General features: G+C 28.0%; 2 protein-coding genes across 15 annotated transcripts; both read left to right on the top strand.

Annotated features, from left to right (window-relative positions):
• Positions 1-1,471: 1,471 nt before the first annotated feature.
• Positions 1,472-5,004, top strand: LOC127244253 (protein SOSEKI 3). 14 transcript variants are annotated; one of them, XM_051264706.1, is made up of 8 exons: positions 1,472-1,880; positions 2,190-2,233; positions 2,329-2,555; positions 2,641-2,710; positions 2,805-2,920; positions 3,041-3,920; positions 4,000-4,275; positions 4,381-4,723. In XM_051264706.1, exons 3-8 carry the CDS (start codon positions 2,333-2,335, stop codon positions 4,463-4,465), a joined length of 1,650 nt encoding a protein of 549 aa, XP_051120663.1. In that variant the 5' UTR covers positions 1,472-1,880; positions 2,190-2,233; positions 2,329-2,332; the 3' UTR covers positions 4,466-4,723. The 14 variants fall into 14 exon arrangements, with proteins under 14 accessions (XP_051120663.1, XP_051120664.1, XP_051120662.1 ...); XM_051264707.1 differs by having other exon boundaries at positions 2,323-2,555; XM_051264701.1 differs by lacking the exon at positions 1,472-1,880 and adding exons at positions 1,938-2,062; positions 4,730-5,004 and having other exon boundaries at positions 2,190-2,555; positions 4,381-4,479.
• A 15,400-nt stretch (positions 5,005-20,404) lies between these two features.
• On the top strand, positions 20,405-21,690 carry LOC127244338 (transcription factor SCREAM2-like). The gene is made up of 4 exons (XM_051264824.1): positions 20,405-20,654; positions 20,772-20,975; positions 21,053-21,247; positions 21,358-21,690. Exons 1-4 carry the CDS (start codon positions 20,427-20,429, stop codon positions 21,451-21,453), a joined length of 723 nt encoding a protein of 240 aa, XP_051120781.1. The 5' UTR covers positions 20,405-20,426; the 3' UTR covers positions 21,454-21,690.
• The last annotated feature ends 1,500 nt before the right edge of the window (positions 21,691-23,190 follow it).

Genomic DNA, 23,190 nt, shown 5'->3' with positions numbered 1-23,190 from the left:
AAAAAATTCAAACTAAAAAATTATATCTACAAATAAACACACAATGAGTTTGTTCTTTTTATCATTTTAAATTAAAAGATATTATTTAATTGACACAATTTTCAATAAAAATAAATTATTTTTTTATAAAATATCAAACATCTCATCAAAATACTATTTAAACAAAATTTCAAATTAATGCCCAATTTAAAATTAATCACAACCAAACAAATCCACGTTTTTATTAAAAAGCATGAGAATTGAAGGGTGTGTTCTTTTTTATTTTTTTATTTTTTTATTCAGATATTTTTTTAAAAAATTAATATTTTACGAATTTATTATTTTTATACTCCGTTCAAATTCAAAGTATTCTTTTTATTTTAGTATGTTCTACTACAGAGTATCTATTTTTTATTTTTAGAAAAAATAATTATACATTAATATCAAAATACTATTAACTTTTATTTAAATTAAAAAATAGACAGACAATTAATTTATACATAAATACAAAGAGCAAAAACGTAAAAAACTCTTACATACTCCTACTAACTAATAAAATGAAAGTACTTTTTATAATATACTACGAAACCCCAAATGATCCCTTTTATTTGGACATGAAAGAGTATTATTTACATAATTTTCTATACCTTAAATAAAATATGTTTTTTTAAATTATTTTATAAAAAAAACACCCGAATTTTTTTTTGAAATAGAAAACAAACACACTTGTTTTATATTTATTTTTGTGTTTATATTTTAAATTTAAATATAATAATTATTTGAAGATAATATTCTATAAAAAAATACTATATATTTATAAAAATAGTAAAATTACTTATTTGTTTAGTTTATATTCGAGTTTGATATTTTAATTTAAATTTAACTTTTGAATATTATTTGAAATTTATATTTATTAATAAAAATTCATTTGTCACATAAAAAATATATATAAATATTTTATATGAAATTAATCTTGATAATTAATTTTAAATAAATAAAATAATAAAAATACATATGATTGGGACCATTATTGATTTTGTTTTATTTTTTTACTAAAAATAAAAATTGAAATTATTTGAAATAATTTTTTTTTTTTTTTAAAATAGAAGAACCATATATTTAATGACGATATCCTCGTTTGGAGGTTTGGTCGCAAGTTCGATTTCGGGTGACATATACGTGTATGGAATGCTAACTGCTAAGTGAAAGTGTAATTTTTAATAAAATATTTGAATATATATTTAAATGATGGAAAAAAATCAAAATTTAATTTTTTTTAATTTATAATTATCTATTATTATTTTTTATATATAATATGTAAAAAAATTATATAAATAATATAAAAATATTAAAAAATATATATTATTTTTAAACCCTAAACAATAATATATATATATATATATACATATTGATTTCAATAGTAATGAAAAGAAAGAAAGAAAGAAATAAATGTGAATTTATTTGGGCAAAACCATTTTCACCTTTTGAAAAGGTTAAAGAAGCGGAGGCCCTCTCCTCCGTCACGTCTGCTCTCTGAACTGAACTGTTCTGTTCTTCTCTGCAACAAACAGTGCGGAGTACAACACAACAACGACAAGTATGGCGGCATTGGCCTTGATTTCGAGTCACGAATGCCAATGCCAATACCAATTACCTTCCCCCTCCCTACCCAACACTCCTCCATTCAGCCCCACCAACAAATTTCCATTCCAATCCCTCGAATCCCTCTCCGCTCGACCTAACCCCTAACTAAACTAAAACCTCCTCCGTCCCCCGCCCCCCCTCCTCATCAGTACCTTTCTTTATCTTTCACTCTGTCGTTTACCCAACTGGTCACATCACTTTCCCCGAAGCGAAGCGCTGTCGCCAACTCACAGTGGGCTTGCTCTGCATTAATTGAGGTCGTCCTGATTTCGGTTGCTTCTGTGTTTCTTATTTATATATATATATATTTTTTTTATATTTGAAAAGTTTTTGCTCTGGTTGTGTTGTATTCCCTCCGTTTTGCACTTGAAAAATTCGAAACGTATGGTTGATTCCACCACCGGCGCTGGTGTGCGTCTCCTGTCGAGCATTTAATTAGGTTTTGCTTGCATTTAATCCTTGTTTTTGAATCTTTGGTATTTTTGAAACTGCTTTGTTAGCTTCGCATTTTCTTCGGTATTGGAATTGTTGGTTTTGATTTTGAAGCTCTTTTAGCTTATATTCAGATCTGTTTGGCATTTGCGGGCTCGATTCTAGTTTCGGCGCATTTGTGAGTCCAAATCGTTGCTAGGAGAATTCAATTTCTTGCAGAATGTATATCCGATTGTACAGCGAATTCATTCCGGCTAGGGTTTGAAGTTGCAGAAAAATGGATGAGAGGATGAAGAAATACAGGCAAGTGAGCCCCGAACGAGCCAAAGTATGGACGGAAAAATCCCCAAAATATCACTACAATCACCACTACAATCAACAGCAGCAGCAGCAGAATCGCAAAGTGCCTGTGATTTATTATCTATGCAGGAACAGACAGCTCGAGCATCCCCATTTCATGGAGGTGCCTTTATCTTCCCCCGATGGCCTATACTTGAGAGGTAGCAAAGTTCACACCACTTTTAATTGATTTCCTGATACATCTATTGCTTGTCTGTTGATGTTCCTGAGATGTTTTTGCTGAAGATGTGATTGAAAGGCTTAATGCTTTGAGAGGCAGAGGCATTGCTTCGTCATATTCTTGGTCTTGCAAGAGGTCTGTAAAAATGACTCTGTTTGTGTTCCTTTTGATTCTTGATTGATTTTTATAGTTTCAATTTGGACTTAGCTGAAGAAATTTGTGAGTGCAGGAGTTATAAAAATGGTTTTGTGTGGCATGATCTCTGCGACAATGATTTGATCCTTCCGGCTCATGGGAACGAGTATGTTCTCAAAGGTTCCGAGCTCTTCGAAGAACTTGATTCTGGTAATGGTTGCTGACAAAGAATTGTATCAATGGAGTTGGACTATGTTGTTAGACTTGCATTTTCAATCGATGAATAAATTTTCGATTCGGTAAATTTGAAAACATTTGCTTTTATCGTAGGCCGGTTTAGTCCTGCGGAGACTGTGATATTACAGAATCAGAAAATGCTTCCAGAGCCTCCCTCTTGCAGAAGCCATGAGGAGTCTTCATCTTCCTCCAGCTTGAATGGAAAAACTGCGAAAAATTCTCAGGACGACGAATTATCTCCACCCGATCGACACCCTTGCTCGTCGGTCGTCTCTCCCGAGTACAGTGCCGCGAAAAATGCTTGGAATGGTTCTTTGAGCTTGGCCGAATACAAAGTGTACAAAAGCGATGGCTTAGCCGATGCTTCGACTCAGACTGAGGAAAATTCCGCGAGAGCTGTTAGAACTCAGGATACTTGCACGAGAGGCGTTTCGACAGACGATGGATTGCTGGATTCGGAGAATCGTCCAGCGCGTCCAAACCAAGTAAATCGGGTGAAAGAAACTTCCGAGATATGTCGAGACTTTGTTTCGCCGCCTCCTTCGACGTCAAGCGCATCTTCATCGAGCGGGAGAGCTGATACTTTAGAGAATCTAATTAGAGCCGATGCTCGGAAGCTCAACAGCTTTCGAATACTAGAAGAGGAGGAATTCCGAATGCCGTCGTCCAACCCGAAGCTGAAAGCTTCGAACATGATAATGCAATTAATCTCGTGCGGTTCGATTTCCGTGAAAGATCACAGCTTCGGCCTAATCCCGACTTACAAGCCAAGGTTTTCGCACTCCAAGTTTCCCTCGCCGTTGTTCTCGACCTCACTGATGATGGGCGAGCTCGACTGCCTGGCGGAGAATCCTCGTTCGATGGGCATGACGCTGGAAGACAAAGAGTACTTCAGTGGTAGTTTGATCGAAATGAGCATGTTGAAGGAAGGCGTCCCGATTCTGAAACGATCATCTTCATTCAACGCGGATAGGTCAATTATTTCATTATTGATTTAATGTTTTCTTCGCTCTTTGTTGTACTGAGACTGATAAGTTCGTTCGACCTTGCAGAAGTACCGAACAATTCAACTCCGAGGACAAGGAAGACGGACACTGTGCGCCGTCAAAGTGCATTCCGAGATCCATTAAAGCTTCTCTGAGCAGGCAGCCGAGGTGCGAATCGATGAGATCCCCAACATCAGATGGGCCCAGAATTTCATCCGATAGGGTTGAAAGTTCTCGAACGACTATCCCAAGCTCGTCGAATGGTGGGAGCAAGAGGATGGCCGAGCCTCGGAAGAATCCGGGCACACCGGAGAAAGAAAACGTGATCAAAATAGAAGAAAGTTAAAATTTCGTTATCTTCTGACTCTTTTAGTTACTTTGCTGGACGATATCAATTAATTGCGACGTAGTTTGAGGTTTTCTTTTTATCGTTTTCGTCTGTTACAGGCTTGCTTCCGGAGCCCGTGTTATAATTCAATCGAAAGTAGCTTGTGATGATGACAATGGGGAATCTCTTGGCAGGCCCTTTTGAGCTCGCCATTGATGGTAAGCAGTGAGAAACAGTCCTGAATAGAATTGAACTATTGAGTTAATTTCAGAGATATATATATATATATGTGTGTATGTATATCGAGTCTATTGCTTTGTTTTGAGAAGAAATGGTTACAATATTATTTTGTGTTTGGTCAAGGAAACAATTCGATTGAGATATGGCTTTCCAAAAGGGCATTTTAAAATGGGTCAGTTTATTGACTGCTTTAATAATTTGTGATGATATAAAGAAATAATTTTGCAGCTGCTGCTGTTGTCTCAGTCTTGGGTGTCGGAGAAAGTCAAACTGTGGGTTGCAGGTTTTGAGGAATGCTAGGAATTTTGTTTGGGAAGGAAGATAAGATAATGAAAAAAAGAAAAAGAAAAAGTGGGCACCTAATGCTAATAATAATAATAATATAATAATAATAATAATAATAATAATGATGATATTAATTTGTTAAAGTTTGGGGGTTTTGACTTTATGCTTTTCCCTATAAACATAGGATTCTGAAGGGGTTGACCTAAGGTGGAAAGATTCTTGGAAAGTTGAAATCATACATGGCCTTTTACTTTTTGCAGAAATGGGATCCAAATTCATAAAGTAAAATAGTACTCCTATCTATCCCATTATAATGGTCTTTGTTTATTATTTTTATCAGTTTTAAAATAATAGTTCTATTTTTATAAATAGTCTATAACAAATTTTATTTTTATTATACAATGATTACTATTTTTTATACTAATACAGCAAAAAAGTCTTTTATTCGTACTTTTTATCGATTATCAATATAATATCAATATTTTTTAAATCTCGTGTCTAATCCAACTAAGACTGTAATTGCGGGACAGAGAGAGTACTTTCTCATCTATTTTACATATTGTATAAATGGTTTATCTTTTTTATTTCGTTTTTTATCTATCTTACATATTGCATAAATGGTTTATCTTTTTTATTTCATTTAGGGTGTGTTCGTTTGTAGGATTTAGATAAAATCCTACTATTCATCCAAAATTTTCCCCCCCAAAACATCAAATCAAACACCTATTTTTCATTTTTTATATTATATTAAAAATCAATTTTACATTCAAAATATCACATCAACACCTATTTATATCACATCATACAACTATTCAAATTCAAAATTTTTACTATTCAAATCCCAACTCAAAATCCAAACCCTCAAACAAACACACCCTTAGTATAATTTGTTATTTCATTAAAATATACTTATACATTTAATTATATATTAAATTTTATAATTTATAATTTCTAAATTTTAATTAAATTATTTAGTTGTTTTAAATGTTAGTTTATAATTATTTTTTATTATATAATATTTTTATTAATATATTTTAAAATATTTATTAATTATATTTTATCTAAATTTCTGTATCTATAATAACAGACACTTTTTGTGAGAGGGAGGGAATAGTATAATTAAAAATTATTCTCTCCCGAAAAATATCCATTTTACTGTAAATACAAATACGATAATTTAGAAAAATATAATTGATAAATAATTAAAAAATTGTATTAGTAAAATAATTATATTATAATAAAATAATTATATATTAAAATTAAAATAATTATAAATCAGAAAATTTATATTAAAAAATATTATTATATTTTAAAAAATAAAAGGATAAAATAAAAAATATCTACCTGTCATTTTTAACTTTAGTAGGTTGGACTTATTGGGCCTGACTTCTGGCCCAATACGTTTTGTAAAGAGGGGGGATCTGTGCAAAGCGGGAGTTTATATAACGGTGGATTCAATTTTGATTACATAATTGAGAAAAAAAAATCTTTTTTGTTTCAATATAACCAAAATCAAATATAAAAATCTTATCAATTTTTGTTTTAATATAATCAAAATTCATATTTTTGTCCCAATATAATCAAAATTCAATCATATATTAACGGGAGTGATCATTTTTATATGATATATATATATATGTTGAAATAATTTGTTGAAATAATTTGCCTAATACTCCATCAGTCTTATGTACAGTGTCTATTTTCATTTAGTTGTGTCTAATATAAGTTGTCTTTATTTATTTTTTATTTTATATTTGGAAAAAGATTATAAACCTTAATAACATTTTAAATCTTATAACATATATTTTTTTAATTTTTACATTAAATTATTAGTTAATTTAATTTAATTTATAATTATTTTTACTTATATATTTTTTAACTTGCAAATCATAATATTCTTAAATTTTTATATCTATAGTAACTTGAATATTTTATCGGACACTATCAAAATATTAGGCTAAAGATACGATCTTAATACAAATTGATGAATTTTTATTCAAGTCATAAAAAAAATATATAGAATCATTTTTGTGGAATATTGTTGGTGACTTTTTGTAAATTGATGGCATTTCTTTGACTACAAAATAATACCATGATATAGATACTTATGTGACTTTATATAACAACAAAAGTTGCAACAAAATATCATGATTTTTTTTTTTTTTTTAAATTGTGACATTTTCGTGTCAATAAGTTACAAAATAAATGTAAATGTAAAGAGTTACTATTTTTTATTTTTTTATTTTCAATATAAAAAAGAATGTGGAATTAGGATTTTGAAATATCTAAGATATTGAAGATGATTTTGTTACTTCATTGTTACTTTAAATAGTTTCGAATGATAATTAAAGTTGTGAATATTTCTGTTACTATGCTATGACTTTAAAAGTTTCGAAAAATATACTATGACATATTTGTAATAATTTAAAATTTTTACAAATATTTTTGTTATTTGTTTGCAACTAAAATTAGGTAGAACAAATTTCGTGACAATATTTGTGATGAAATACTTAAAAGACGCATAATAGAAATGTCTTGGACAATTTTTGTTACATAAGTTGCTAATTTAAATAGTCACGAAAAGTTACTTTAATTCAAACCCTGCGCGAAGGAACTAGTAACTTTTTCTACAAATATTTCTCACGGTATAGTCAATTCAAAAAGTTGTGATAGAAATTGTTCTTCGTGATTTTTAATTATCGTGAATTAAAATCTACAATAATTTTTCGCAAATATCAACTTTTTTTCTAATAGTCCGGAAATGGAAGGATTATATAAAATATTGAATCTAAGACAATAATGTTATTGAGTAATTTAATACTACGATTTTTTTTATATATGTTAAACAAAGACAATTAGCCATTATGGTGTATAATTTATATTAATATAATAAAAAAATTGTTATATATAAATTGATAATACATGATAAATAATTTACATAACATATATTATTATTGATTTTAACATATATCATATGTTAGTATAATAAATACAGATAAATATGATATAGTTTATGTTAATATAATACAATGCAATAAATGAACTAACAATATATTATAATAATTCACACAACACATATTATCATATATTTTAATACATATTGTATATGTTAACACAACAACAACAACAACAATAATAATACATGACAAGCATTAACCATAGTTAAATTTAACCATGTCATATTAATCATGGTTACGCCGGCAAATTTATATTAACATAATAAATATATTGTTATATATAAATTGATAATACATTATAAATAATCTAAGCAATATATACTATTAGTGATTTTACATATATCATATGTTAGTTTAAAACAGATAAACATTATACAATTTATATTAATATAATACAACGCAATATATAAATTAACAATATATTAAAATAGTTTTCACAACAGATATTATTGTTAATTTTAATGCATATCATATGTTAACACAATAATAATAATAATAATAATACAACATGACAAGCATTAACCATGGTTAAATTTAACCCTATCATATTAACCATGGTTATGCCGGCAAGTATTTTTATTTGTTTTTATCGAATCTCCTTGTCTTCATTTTCCTCTATATATATATATATACAAATACACACATAGTCACACCACCACTAACACTCTTGCTTAAGCCTCAACGATGTATAATTATGAAGTCACCAAGAGCATTTCGATCTTCTCTCGATCGTTAGTTGTTGCGCCGCGCAAAAAAGAGACAGATCGAAGAACCACCAAATTCAATGTGAGCTCATTTGGATCTTTAATTTCCATTTTTAGGATTTTTCTAATATGAATATCATTGTCTAATGTCGATTTTATCGTCTTTGGTGGTGGTTTGGTTTGAGTTGGAAATTGATTGTTGTATCAATCCCTAATATTGACGGCCGATGCTATTTGTCTGCATAACTGTTTTCCTATTCTGCAGATCTTCTCCGATTTTAGATTTGGAGGGTTTTGAATTGGACTGTTGCTAAAATTTATTTTTTGTTGTCATCCTTTTCTTCTTTTTGTTACACATGATGTTGTAAAGCATATATTAATTTTTATATATTTGGAGAAATTAAAAGCCAACAAGAGGATGTCTTAATATATGATTATTAAGCATGCTTATATATATTCTTTGTTAATTTGGTGGAGATTGTGTTTTATGTTAAGTAACTAAGCATATAAGTTGGTTTGAGTAATGGATTTTTGTTATTTATGTTGTATCTTGAAAAGGTTAAAGTAATTATATTATGACAATATTTATAATATTTTAAAATATTTTTTTATTTATGTTGCAACTTAAATGAGTCATGAAAAAATTTGGGATAATATTTATGAAGAAATAATCAAAAAACACATAACATAAATATTTTAGAAATTTTGCTATTTTAAATTGTTAAGGTTTTTTTTTTTATAAATATTACCAACGGAACAATCAAAGCAAGAAATTGTGATATAAATCAGTTACAAAATTGCTTGCAAATTAAAATTTGTGATAAATTTCTACAATTATCAACATTATTTCTAATAATGCGGGGACGGAAGGGGTATATAAAATATTGAATCTAAGACAATTCGGTGGTGAGTAACTTAATATTATCATTATTTCTATAATGTAAAAGAAAGACAATTAATCATTAGTGTGTACAATTTATGTTAATATAATAAAAAAATTGTTAAATATAAATTGATAACAAATGATAAATAATTTACGCAGCATATACTCCTTCTGTTCCACATAATTTGTTCACTCTTTCTATTTCGGTCCGTCCGATATAATTTGTTATTTTTTTTAGAAATATAATTATACACTTTAATCATATTTTAAAATTCATAATTTATATTTTTTATTTTAATTTAACTATTTAGTCATCTTACTTTTAATCAATAATTATTTTTATTATATCATAATTATTTTTACTAATACATTTCTTAATTACTTAATAAATACATAATACCTAAAACTCCATGCCCTAACTAAAGTGAACAAATTAGCTGAGACGGAGGAAATATTATTTTTTATTTTAACATATGATAAAATAATACATATAAATATCATATAATTTATGTTAATATAATACAATGCAATATATAAACTAACCATATATTAGAATAGTTCACACAATATATATTATTATTTATTTTAGTACATATTATATGTTAACATAATAATAATAATAATAATAATAATAATAATAATATAACATGACAAGCATTAACCATGGTTAAATTTGACTCTATCATATTAACCATGGTTATGCCTCCAAGTGCTTTTGCTTGTCAATTCTAAGTCTCTTCGTCTTCATCCTCTTTTATATATATATATTTTTGTACAAATGCACACATAGTCACACTACCACTCACACTCTTACTTAAGTCCCAACAACGTCCAATTATAAAGTCGCTAAAGATATTTCGATTTTCTCTCGATCATTAGTTGTTGCCCCGCGCAAGAAAAAGACAGATCGAAGAATCACAAAATCCGTTGTGAACTAATTTGGATCTTTAATTTCTATTTTGAGGATTTTTCTAATCTGAATATACTTTATGATATAATTTCCAATCAAGCAATAATTAACCTCAATGTCCTAGGTTCCTTCATGGAACAAAAATTTGAATCAATTTAAATGAGCAACTGTATTATCACAACAAAAAATCAACAAGTGAGTTAGGAGTAAAATTCAAATCCAAACAATTTGAGCACAACTTGTTGGCATTGTCCTATACTCCATCTATGTCAACGATCCCAATACACTAGATTGTTTCTTGATTTTAAAAGAAACCAATGAATCCCCAAGAAAATAAATAAAATTATGTAATATATTTTATGAAAATATGGAACGAATCTCAATCAAAATCACAATAAGCAAATAGATGTAAGTTCTCATAGCTAGAGAGTAACAAAACTTGTACTTGAGAATATTTGAAATATTTCAATACATTTATAGTAACACATAGATGAGATTTCTTGGGTTTGTGCAAAAGCTGACCGATAATTTATATGATAAAGGCAATATCAGGATGTGCATCATCAGGTAAATCAGCTTCTTAATAAATTTTATATACGAGACCGTATCATCAAGTATGTGATCAAACTATTTAACTGTATTGTCAAACTATATATGTTGTTCCACAGGAATAAGGGCGGTGTTATAGCCTAGAACTTCAAACTCATGAAGGAATTTAAAAATATATTTTCTTTGAGAAAATAAAACACTAAATTCACATTTAGTTCAATTAATGTCAAGAATATAATGTATGGTTCCTAACCTTTTTAGTTTAAAATTTTCATGCAAATTTTTTTTTTAAATTTCAACATTCTTTTAACATCATTTTTAGATACAAAGATATCATTACATAAATAAGAACAATTATAATAATCTCAATTGTATTCTTAATAAACAAAAAAAATAATTACACATTGATAGCACATAATCGAATTTAGGCATAGGCCATAGCAAGTTTAAACTTTTCCATCTATTGTCTAAGCTCTTATTTTTGCCTATGAAGAGACATCTTGAACATAAACATTTTGTTTTAAAAAAGATCTAGGTACTCTTGTGATGTCTCATATTTATAGTCTCACTAAGGTCATTATGGAGGAGTGAATTGTTAGTATTAAATTGAAAATATTTTCAACTACGACTGACAACTAGAGATAAGACAAATCAAAAAGTAACCATCTTTATTATAAGGGAGAAAGACTTATGAAAATCCAACATCTCCCTATGACTATGACTGTAACATTTGATAACGAGGCAAATTTTATTGCTCTATAGTCCTATTAGAATTATACTTAATCTTATCAATCCACTTACAATCCATAACTTTCATTTTTTTTTTCTTATGCAGTAACTTGATAAGATGTTCACAAATATTTGGTGTTAGTAATAAAGTTATACTAGAAGTCACAAGATTTATAGCACCAAAATTATTTATAGATATAGTAGTAGAATCATTAACATCTCTATTATCAACTATATGTTTTAAAAAATAATTATGCCTTATATTTTATTTTTTATTTGGATAACCAATTAATTGAAAATACTTTTCAACTAAATATGCAGAACGATCACAATAAATGCACTTCAAATCTAAATTATTAGCATTAGACTTACTAGCCTTTCTAGCAACAAAAGTTATAGTGTTTGATGATACCAAATATGAGCATATTCTCTACTTAACAAAACTTTGTATTACTTGAATTTTTGTATAAAGACTATCACAATATCTGAATTATGGCATACTTTATTGATCTATCTCACAGTTTAGAATTGGTTTGTTGAGATTATTAACAATTTTTGCCATTTTAAGCGGTGATTTGGGTCCAGAAAAGCTAAGGCATAAAAAGCAAGCAACCACCGCATCCGCTCACCAACGAAGACATCATATATGTTTACAACTTTAGTTACAACTTTTGTAGAACTAGAACTTTCCTACTTTGGTAGTAAGTAATGAAATATCATTTATTCTTCGTCATCACTTCTTCCACATTTTCAAATTTATATAAACCTTAGTTGTGAAAAGCTTTAAGTCGCTGAGAAAGAACGCAGAAAAATTGATTATCCAAGCCTTGTCTTTTTGTCACAAACAAGTTCAAGGTAGTTGGATGTAGTTAAGTACGCGGGAGCCTTGTCGACCTGCTTGATTACTGGTCTAAATTCAATTTTGATTAAAAAGAGGTAACAGAAGGGTAAAACCACTAATGAAATATAAATTGGGAAAGTTAATGGGGTATAGGCGGGGTGGTCTATTGGGTCACAGAAATTCCTAGTGACAATAGGGTTTCTTTCTTATAATGTTCTGATTCTGGGCGTCATTGAAGTCTTGTTGTAAATACCTTAAGGTCAAGTACCAATGATAAAAGTTCTTTATAATTTGGTTTATATACTTACATTACTCCCTCCCACCACTTTCGTATTATACATATATGTTTTGATTAAACACCAGCATCAGTCGTTCATTTGATCCAGGAAAATCTAGCCATTGAGTAATGCACAGTTAAGACAGAGCACCTCTCTATCACCCTCTACCGCTCAAAATATATAGATATACTGTACCGCTTGGTTCATGTCCCTCTCGGTCGCCCATCACTGACACCAATCCCGCTCACCACCGCCCTGCTCATCGTCGCGCACCTTTACCACTTTCTTTAGTGTTCCAACTTTCTGTAGTTTTAGATCAAGGAGCGAGTCTCTTTACTGCTTTTTCGCCGTTTTCATGATATCAATACTTGATTTAAATTTGCGACTTAAAATCCTTGTGTTCGACCTGAACACTCAGCAGCTAAAGAGTATAAATATAATTATGATAAACGATTCAGGGTCTACAACTACAAACTTTTACTATATCTGATCGCTCACCATATTTCCTTACATCTAAATCTTCGACTAAAATTCCCTGCATTTGAATATATATTAAAATAGTGTTGTCAGTGTTAAATATACCTAATGGAAATTGAGCTTTATGTTAGAAGCAAAGACAATAATAAAGTAGAAAAAAACTTTACATACGGAGAAAAAATAAAATACCAACAAACATTGGGTAACAATGGTCAGATATTGGTATACTTAGTGGATCAACTAGTACATTATAGCGAGAAAGAAATCACATAGAATGTAGAGAACAAACAAACCAAAAATACCGAAAGTGTTAAGTATTGTCCCACATCAATAAATATTGGGAGGTCTCATTTGTTTATAAAGGTGAAGAACAAATTTACTTATCACCAATTGATTTTAAAATTGAACGTTGAAACTTTTTTTAACATGATATAAAAATCATGGGTTTCAAGATGCATATGATCTCGAGAATGGAGTATTAATTGTTGTCCTATATGAAAATACATGTCGGGAGCTCCCACTTGTTTAAAAGAATGAAGGACAACTTATCGTATCACTAATTAATTTGATACGAAGCTCTAGATATTTTCTTAATAAAAATAGTAAAAACTTATGAGATTTTTCAGCTGTTCCTACAATACAAAGACTTTAAATTACAAATCAATATATAAAATATAGAACACACATTTATGAAGAATGACTAGGGAGACAATCCTACACATCGATCAAGTTTTGTTCAAATAAACTGATGTATAAAGAAAGTTTTGTAATTATTAAATATCTTAGATCACAAAAGATCAAAGTATACAATCGACGTATGAATTAACATAGTAAAACACAGTGTTCTAATGAACACTTGGTAGCCAAGGCAATACATATTATACACATAAAATAATAACAAAATTATATTAATACAACCATAAGTGACAAAATTGTGTCTCAACCATCACCACTAGCGCTTTCTCTAGTTTTGTACACCAACAACAATTAATATGTCATTGATTCACAACTAATTGAACAAGTAACCTGCCGCTAAAATTAGAGTGAAAGAATTACAACAATGAATGGTGTGAGTGATAAGAGAAGTGAGTAAATATGTTAATGAAAGTTCAATGTGACATGATAATGATGATAACTTGTATATAGTATATATACATATATATATATATATATAGGTCTAGCCCATAAGATAACAACTTGGGCTGAGCTCATCAAACCTGATCCAAGCCTAAAACTGAAATGTAACGCAATAGTATATTTTAACAAAATCACATATTTAAATCATTAATCATATTTAATAAAAATATGTCAAATAAGCCTCAAATTTTACCTTTTAGAACAACAGTTGTTAGAGATATTTTAGTTATTTATTTTTAGATTATATTTAATTGCTTTGGATTTGATTTTATTTATAGGTTGTTATAATTAGAATCTATCGAGCCTGTATATTGTGTCTATCTTCATTATGAATAATAATACAATTTTTGATTTTCTGTAAAATATTCTTACATGGTATCGGAGTTTACTTTTTTTTTTTTTTTTACTTGAATAGATACAACCTATTAGCACACGCTTCTCCGAGTACATTCAATCTGAAATGTACCATGAGGTCTCTCAAATTTGAGATTCTTTTTATTATTTTTATTTTTGATTTTATGGTGTCAACAGAGGTCTTCTGATTTTGAGATCCGTCGGCAATTGATTGTCCGTCAAATTTATTGTTTGTCAATTTTGTGTCTGAGTTTGGCCCGTCGTTTGTTGTGATTCAGTAAAGAGCTCTGCTTCTGATTGCGTTGAGAGTAAGAGTTTGTTTCCAACTCTATTAAAAGTCTCATTGTTTCTGAATCAATTGTTTTTCGACTCCGGTGAAAATTCTGTCGTTTCTGACTTTGTTTAGAGTCTCTTTGTTTCCGACTCTAATTTAGTTGAAAGCATTCCTTATGATTCTGATATGATAGATGATTGTAACTACGACATCTTCTATCTTCCTTGATATGATTCAGTTGAATTTGAGGGGATATTAGAGATATTTTAGTTATTAAGTTTTAGATTAAATTTTGTTGTTTTGATTGATTTTTATCTATAGGTTGTTATGATTCGAGTCTATCGAATCTGTATGTCATGTTATTTATAGACTTATCTTGATTATGAATAATAATACACTTTTTGATTTTTTGTAAAATATTCTCACATGATGCTTGGAATTTATAAAACCCATATTTATGGTACAATTATATCACACATGATTTATCAATTTACTATAATATGTGTCTTATTTTAACAAAAACAATCTTTTACAAATTGAAAATAACTTTATTTTATATTAATATATATTACGTAAATATAAAATAAACCATTGATAAACCATTGTTCATATTGGTCCTACGCATGTGTTCCTCTTGCCCCAGCCGAAGACAGGACCAGGTTAATACAATACAAACCATATGTAAGTTATGAACACATAAATATTAACTCTTAGAGTGTGTTTGTTTGGGGAGTTTGGATTTTGAGTTGGAATTTGAATAGTAAAAATTTTGAATTTGAATAGTTGTATGATGTGATATAAATAGGTGTTGACGTGATATTTTGAATATAAAATTGATTTTTAGTTTAATATGAAAAATTAAAAATAGATATTTGATTTAATGTTTTTTAGGGAGAAAAAATGGAATGAATAGTGGAGTTAAAATCCAATCTCCCAAACAAACACACCATAGTTTATTAAATAAGATATAATTGTTGTTAATTAATTTAATTAGCTGATTTAATTAGATAGATATATTACTTGTTTGTGTTATAATATTTGATAAAATAACTATTCATATTTATATATGAAATGATAATTAAGAATATGTTTATATTTTATATTTTTTAGAATCTTTATAGTATATATTATGTTAAATATTGATTAATTTATTAAACTTATATTTTGAATATATTTATTTTATTTTATTGATTTTTAATATAAAATTTATGTGAAATTATATATATATTAATATAATATTTTAATAAATTTTTATATTTTACAAATAAAATTAAAAAAATAACTTTAATGGCTTTTAATTTGAAAAACTAAAGTTATAATCTTATAAAAATTAAAGTATATTGAAATAATTATTAAAATTTACACTATTTTTTTTCTTTAAAAAAAATAGCATGACAAAGAAGAAAATATAATAGAATACACAAAGTAGAAAAGAAAGAAAAATAACAGATAATAAAAAGTTAGGAAATAATATAAGGTTAATTAAGGAAATAAAATAAAAATGTTAACAGTGAGATATATATTTTTTAAATTAAATAAATTTTTTTCAAAAAATTAATTTATATATATATATATTTACATTACTATCCTAATTTATATAATCATTTCTCTTTTGCCTTCTATATTCTTTATTAATTTTGTAACGAGGTTTTTTCGTTTCTAAATTTATTTTTTTCGTTATTAATGATATTAGAGACGGAATTAAAGATGAAATTACGTTAGCTACTTGAACTTTAGGAACAAAATTCCGTTACAAATATACTATTTTTTTTTAGTGATATAATTAATTAGGTCAATTTGTTTTAATTAAAACATAAAAAAACTTTATAATATAATTAACTTTAAATAAATATTACTCTATAAATATTATAAAATTTTATAGCTTATGTTTTTAAATATTAAATTATTTACTATATAATTAACTTTTATATTTCCTTCGTCCCAAAACAAGGGTGTCATTTCTTAATTTAGTAATTGTACTACCTACCTAACGTAATAAATACCCTTACAATTTACAATATATTATATAAATATTATCACTTTTATAACACATCATATTAATAAGAGTATTTTTATCTTTTTTACTATAAACTAATATAATACTAATATTTAAAAATTTACGTGCAAAAACCAAACGGTGCTGTTCTTGCGGGACGGATGGAATAGTATTTCTAAAATTTGAGATCTCACTTATATCTCTTAAATTTTAATTTAATATAATGTATAAATCAATTATTTTTATTTTTATTTCATCTTATTAAATTAACTATTATTATTATTATTATTATTATTATTATTATTATTATTATTATTATTATTGATAAAATAGTATTTTGGGTTGTAAAGTTATATTTTTTATTAATTTTTTCTTCTAGAAGCCCCTTGGAGGTTTTTCCGAAAATACAATTTTGGAGCCTAAAAGTTACTTTTACTTTTGAGCAAAACCTAATACTCAGAAATAAATATTTGTGTAGAAGTAGAATTCAACCAAACATTTAAAATAATCGTTTTGACTTGTCAAAGAGTTAAAAATTATTCAATAAGTTAAAAATAATTTGAAACATTTGTTATGTTCAATTTGTGTTTTTAGATTAATGTATTTTTTATGTTAAATACGAAAAATCGTGTTAGTAATATAAAAAATAAAATTTTGTATTAAATTATTATTATTTTTTTGTGGGTGAATAAAGGGTTAGTAAAAATTTTGAATTTGAATAGTTGTATGATGTGATATAAATAGGTGTTGATGTGATGTTTTGAATGTAAAATTGATTTTTAGTATAATATAAAAAAATAAAAAATAGGTGTTTGATTTGATTTTTTTTGGGGGAGGGGAGAAATTTTTGGATGAATAGTAGAATTTTGATAAAATTCTTCAAACGAACAAATCCAAAATGTATTATCATAGTGTATTATTTTGAAATGAACGAAAATGACAAATCGAGACTGTTTGTTTTGAAATGAATAAAATATAATATTTTATATACATAGTAATATTTATAAGAAATCGTGTCACCCAAAAAAATAGATTAGGTGAATAATCAAGTTGTTTTCCAAACACTATTATATTAATTTAAACCATGCATAGTCCACGGTATTTGAAATTCTTGATAATATTTCCTATTTTATTCTTATTTAAATATTAGTGTTATCCAAACAATATATATTTATTTAATTTTCGGGACATTTTGTGGACATGTTGGATTGAAATTATATTATGAGATGAAACATATTAATCCAAAAAACCTTTTATGAGGAATAATTCACATTTTGCATCATATCTCATTTAATTTATGGTATGCAAATTAATTTAAAAACATGTAATTGCATTTGCATATGCATTGTACTATACTTCACGTTATTTATGCTCTACTATAAATCAAACGTCCTTCAAAGAGTCAACAATAATAATTATTTTATTTTATTTTCAAAATTTTATTTCCAATTTGGATTACCCTGTAAGACTTTTTTGAGTGTTTTTCATTAAAATAAAATAAAAAAATTAAACAATTTTACTAACCGTACATATATATTTTGCATTTTTACTTACCGTATATCCTATTTGGCAAGTGCTATTATTATTATTATTATTATTATTATTATTATTATTATTATTATTATTATTACTAAGACAATTTAATTACTACTTCGGTCCGGCTCTAAAATTCCATTTATTTTTTGATGTTGATATTTGAATATTAATTATTATATCAAAACATAGTACAAATTAAGAAGAAATTGCAAAAATACTTACATTAGTATCTTATAATATTAATAGAAGGACATTTGTAAAAAAAAAAAATTATAGAAATATAAGAATATTTTTAATATGGAGGCAAGGGAATATAATTTAATAAAGTATTAATTTATAGTACTATTATATTTCAATTTGATATGTGATAACAAGTAAATATTTTTGTAATGAATTGTGTTGATAATATAAAAAAGTAATATTTCATAATGAATTATTGATTTTTTGTAAATGAATAAAGTATATATATTGTATTTCTTAAGTGACATTTATGAAAAATGCATTGTCTAAAAAATATTAAGTGAACAAATTCATTATATCTTACAATGAAATATTACAACAGGAAATAAAATTGATTAAACATTTTTTTATAGTTGTTCTATTAAGGTTAAATTTGATATTATAGTATTATTTCTTCCTCAATTAAATATATAGCCCTACATTTTATTAATGATCTAACGACAATTAATAAATACGACACTAATTCGATTGCAACGATCATCACCGTATCCAAATCATATGTATATAATTGTCGGGACATTGATTATAATACGACAATGTGATCCAACCGAATGTTTCTAGTACAACTACTAGTCTCTAAATTCGCGCAATTCGATTTGGATTTAATTGCTTCGATTCTCATCATACATAAATAGTATGTATATAATTATCGAGATATTGATTATAGGATAAAGTGATCCGCCAAAACATTTCTTGTAATATTTATAACTACTATTTTTGTATATGCGCGCACGACACGTCGCATCAGAAATTTTGTATGAAATTTATTGATCATAAATGTATTTATTTTCTCAAAACAAATAAAATCCATCCGTCCGAGTCATATGTAATTATTTTGTCATTTTCATTTGTCTAACTCAAATATATTCATTTTTTTTAGTAAAAATATTTTTTATTTAAATAAAAGAATATCCCTATACTTTACATAATATTACAAACAATACCATTAAAAAATAAATGAATTTAAAGAAAAATCGTTTTCTAATTACACTATTTTTATAAAATACTAATATATCTAAATTCACGATGCAAAAATCAAATAAATATATATGACTAAAACTGAGAAATATAATAATAATAATACAAATGAATTCACATTTTCCATCACTTGTTGTCAATATTCTTTTGACCATCCTATTTATGGTAAGCAAAAAATACAGCATGGAGGTTCACGTGTATGTGCACATGTATAATTCACGTGTGCCTATTTTAAGTAACAATACAAATGAAATGTAATGATTTTTATTTTTTTTTAATCGTAAATTTCAATTGGATTAAACAATATAGTACTATTTTCGTCCATTTGATAAATACATATATATATATATATTTCTTATTATAAAAAACAAATTATTTTTTGAAAATATGTAGATTTCTCTATACATTACAAATAGTTTTATTTTTATATTTATTTACAACATTTCCCTAACGTTAAATTTAAATTGAGCTCCAATTTGAATTTTCTAAATAAGATTTCATTGTAGGTAACAAATTAAATTACAGTGTCACACCAAACACGCAGCGCACAAATTAAATGTAATAATTATTAGGATTCAACTAAATTACCAACTGAGTAAATTCATAAATTTTCTGACACCAAATCGACAATAAAGAAAGGTAATAATTACACTGCAAAGCTGGCACGCAGTAACCGTAGGGAAAGGAACCGCAGTACATATCCCTGCCGTATATAAATACCCCCTCGCCCTGATTTTAGGGTATCATCTAATCGCCATTTCCATCGACTGTGCTTTTTGATTTCTGCGACAGGAAATATGGACGGCAAGGCGTTGGGAAAAACCGAGGTTGCAAAGACTCCGGCAGCCGCCGACAAGTCTCCGGCCGCCGTCGACAAGTCTCCGGCGAAAACTGTTGCAGCGAGCCCGAAGAAGGAGACCCCGGCGGAGAATCAATCCCCACCGTTGGTTTCGGGGGAGAAGAGGAAAGAGAGACTGGACGAGAAGGTGATGGATTCGAGATCTGTGGTTCCTAAGTTCACACAGGTCTGTATGTATGTATATATGTTGTCTTAATGTATTCCTACTTTCTGTATTTGGATCTGTGAGAAAATCAAATCGATTACGTTAATGGCGATTTCTGTTGCTGTTTTTTTTTTGCAGGCGGACACAGAGAAGATAATCAAGGAGGCTGAGCAATACGCGAAGGATTTGAACGATCGGATCAACAGCCTGCGTTCCGGCATCGACGATGTCCGCGAGAATTCATCTTTGTCGTTGAAGTCTGATTCTTCTGCAGGCGATAACGAGGAATCTGGTGAGGAAAGTGATGAGGAGGTGGACTCCATTATGCAGAGGATCGTTAAGGTTTGGTTAATTAAACATGCATCGATTAATTAAATAATGAGGGTTTTCGATTGACAAATGATTTGATTGGATTGCAGATTGTCGGAATTCGAGTTTGGGAAGGAGGGCGCTATGCTGTCAGAATGATATCGAACAGAACTGAGAGCACTGAAATTGCTGTTGCGATGGCAATCGACTCTCTCTCCCTTTCTGTCTCTGTCAAGAACAGACTTGCTTCTACTTTTGTTAATGCTGCTGCTTACAACTGTTATCTCCTCAATTTCAGCTTTCATGTAAGTGATCTTGTAATAAGTAATAACCTTGCCTTACCTTAGCCTACCTTTCTTACAAATGATTATATATATATATATATATGTATGTGTGTATGTATATGTATGAGCAGGTGGGAGAAGACAGTGATGACAACTTGCTAAGCTTGATTGCGAAGATCAAGGTGGCTTTTTTGAATCAGGGTTTTGAGTTTGCTAACGATATCTGAAGTCATATCGTCACCGTTGCCGTCGCCGTCGCCATCACCATCACCACCACCACCACCACCACCACCACCACCACCATCTGCAGTTTATTTCTGTTTCAGTTTTAGGGTTTTCAAAAAATGGCTTCAAGTAATTTTAATTTTCAGTTTTTGATTATGGATCGTTGATCAGACAATGGTTTTCGTTTATTTTGCATTATGTAATTTGTGGGCAAGATCTCGAATCGAGCTCACTCAACTTGAAGGCCTTAATCAGTTTGCTTGTTTTCTCTATTTATTCATGGTGTCAATTTCCCTGCCTTCGATTTTTTGTTTATTTATTTGTTATTAGTATAATGCCCTTTTAGAGAGGAAGATATTTTATAATTTTTCATAAAGAATATTTAAATAATAATGATAATTGAAGCTAATATTTATTATCATACATATATATACAAAAATCACACAAACTCAAATCAAACATTCGCACAAATTGAAACCAAACAAACCTTATCTGTGTATGCCATTAAGGTTTATTATAATTGAGGTGTGTTACATTCATATATATATATATATATACATATATATATATTCTTGCCAAAGTTACAACATTGAAATGATACATATATATATATATATTGAATTGAAATTTAAATTATTAAAAATAATATTAAAACAATATTTCAACCATGTTCAAAACTAAGCTTGTGTGAACTTGTGTATTTTCTTTCCATCTAATATTTCTTTTTTCTTAAGAATATTACATATTATATATATATTTTTTAATTTAAAATATCATATCAAAAAATTATTTTCACTTCAATAAAATCATTATTTAATTTTTAAGAAAACCCTAGAAAAAGGGGTTGTGCATGTGAAATATATGGCAAAACATGGATACTTTATATACCTAGACATGTACTTGTTGCAACTTCAATGAAGTTGTATATATTTGTGCCAATGTTGTTAATACTTATAGCTCGAGATTGCAATATTGTCGTTAGCGAAATATGCACGGTAACATTTATTGATGATCTAATAATAATAATTAATAAGTATGAACGGTGTTAATCTGCATGCTACAACCACCATCCGTATCTAGATCAAACATATATAAATATCGAGACATTGATTACAAGATGGACCAAACTAACAACTGAATGATTCTTCTTATAACTACTAGAATTTTATTCGGAGACACAGAGGATACAATTTTGTCGTTAGCGACATGTGCACGGTAACATTTATTGATGATCTAACAATAATTAATAAGTATGAACGGTGTTGATTTGATCGTTGCAATCACCACTATATCTAAACCGAACATATATAATTATCGAGACATTGATTACAAGATGAACCAAACTAAGAAGTCAATGTTTCTTCTAATAACTATTAGAATTTCATTCCAAGACACAATGGATTATAATTTTGTCATTAGAATTATATGCACGGTAATATTTGTTGATGATTTAACAATAATTAATATGTATGGACGGTGTTAATCTAATTGCTATAATCATCACCGTATCCAAACCGAATATATATAATTCTCAAGATATTTATTACATGATGAACCAAACTAACCATTGAATGTTTATTTTGATAACTACTAAAATCTTGTTCGGAGACAAAGTGGATTACTATTTTGTCGTTAGCGACATATGAACGGTGACATTTAGTGATGATTTGAAAAAAATAAGTACGAACAAGTTAATTTGATTGCTACAATCATCACTATATCCAAAATGTATATACATA

Source organism: Andrographis paniculata, unplaced genomic scaffold (assembly GCF_009805555.1).
Source record: "Andrographis paniculata isolate CXL003 unplaced genomic scaffold, ASM980555v1 Contig9END, whole genome shotgun sequence".
NCBI classification, from domain to species: Eukaryota; Viridiplantae; Streptophyta; class Magnoliopsida; order Lamiales; family Acanthaceae; genus Andrographis; species Andrographis paniculata.
This window is presented reverse-complemented; position numbering and strand designations above follow the sequence as displayed.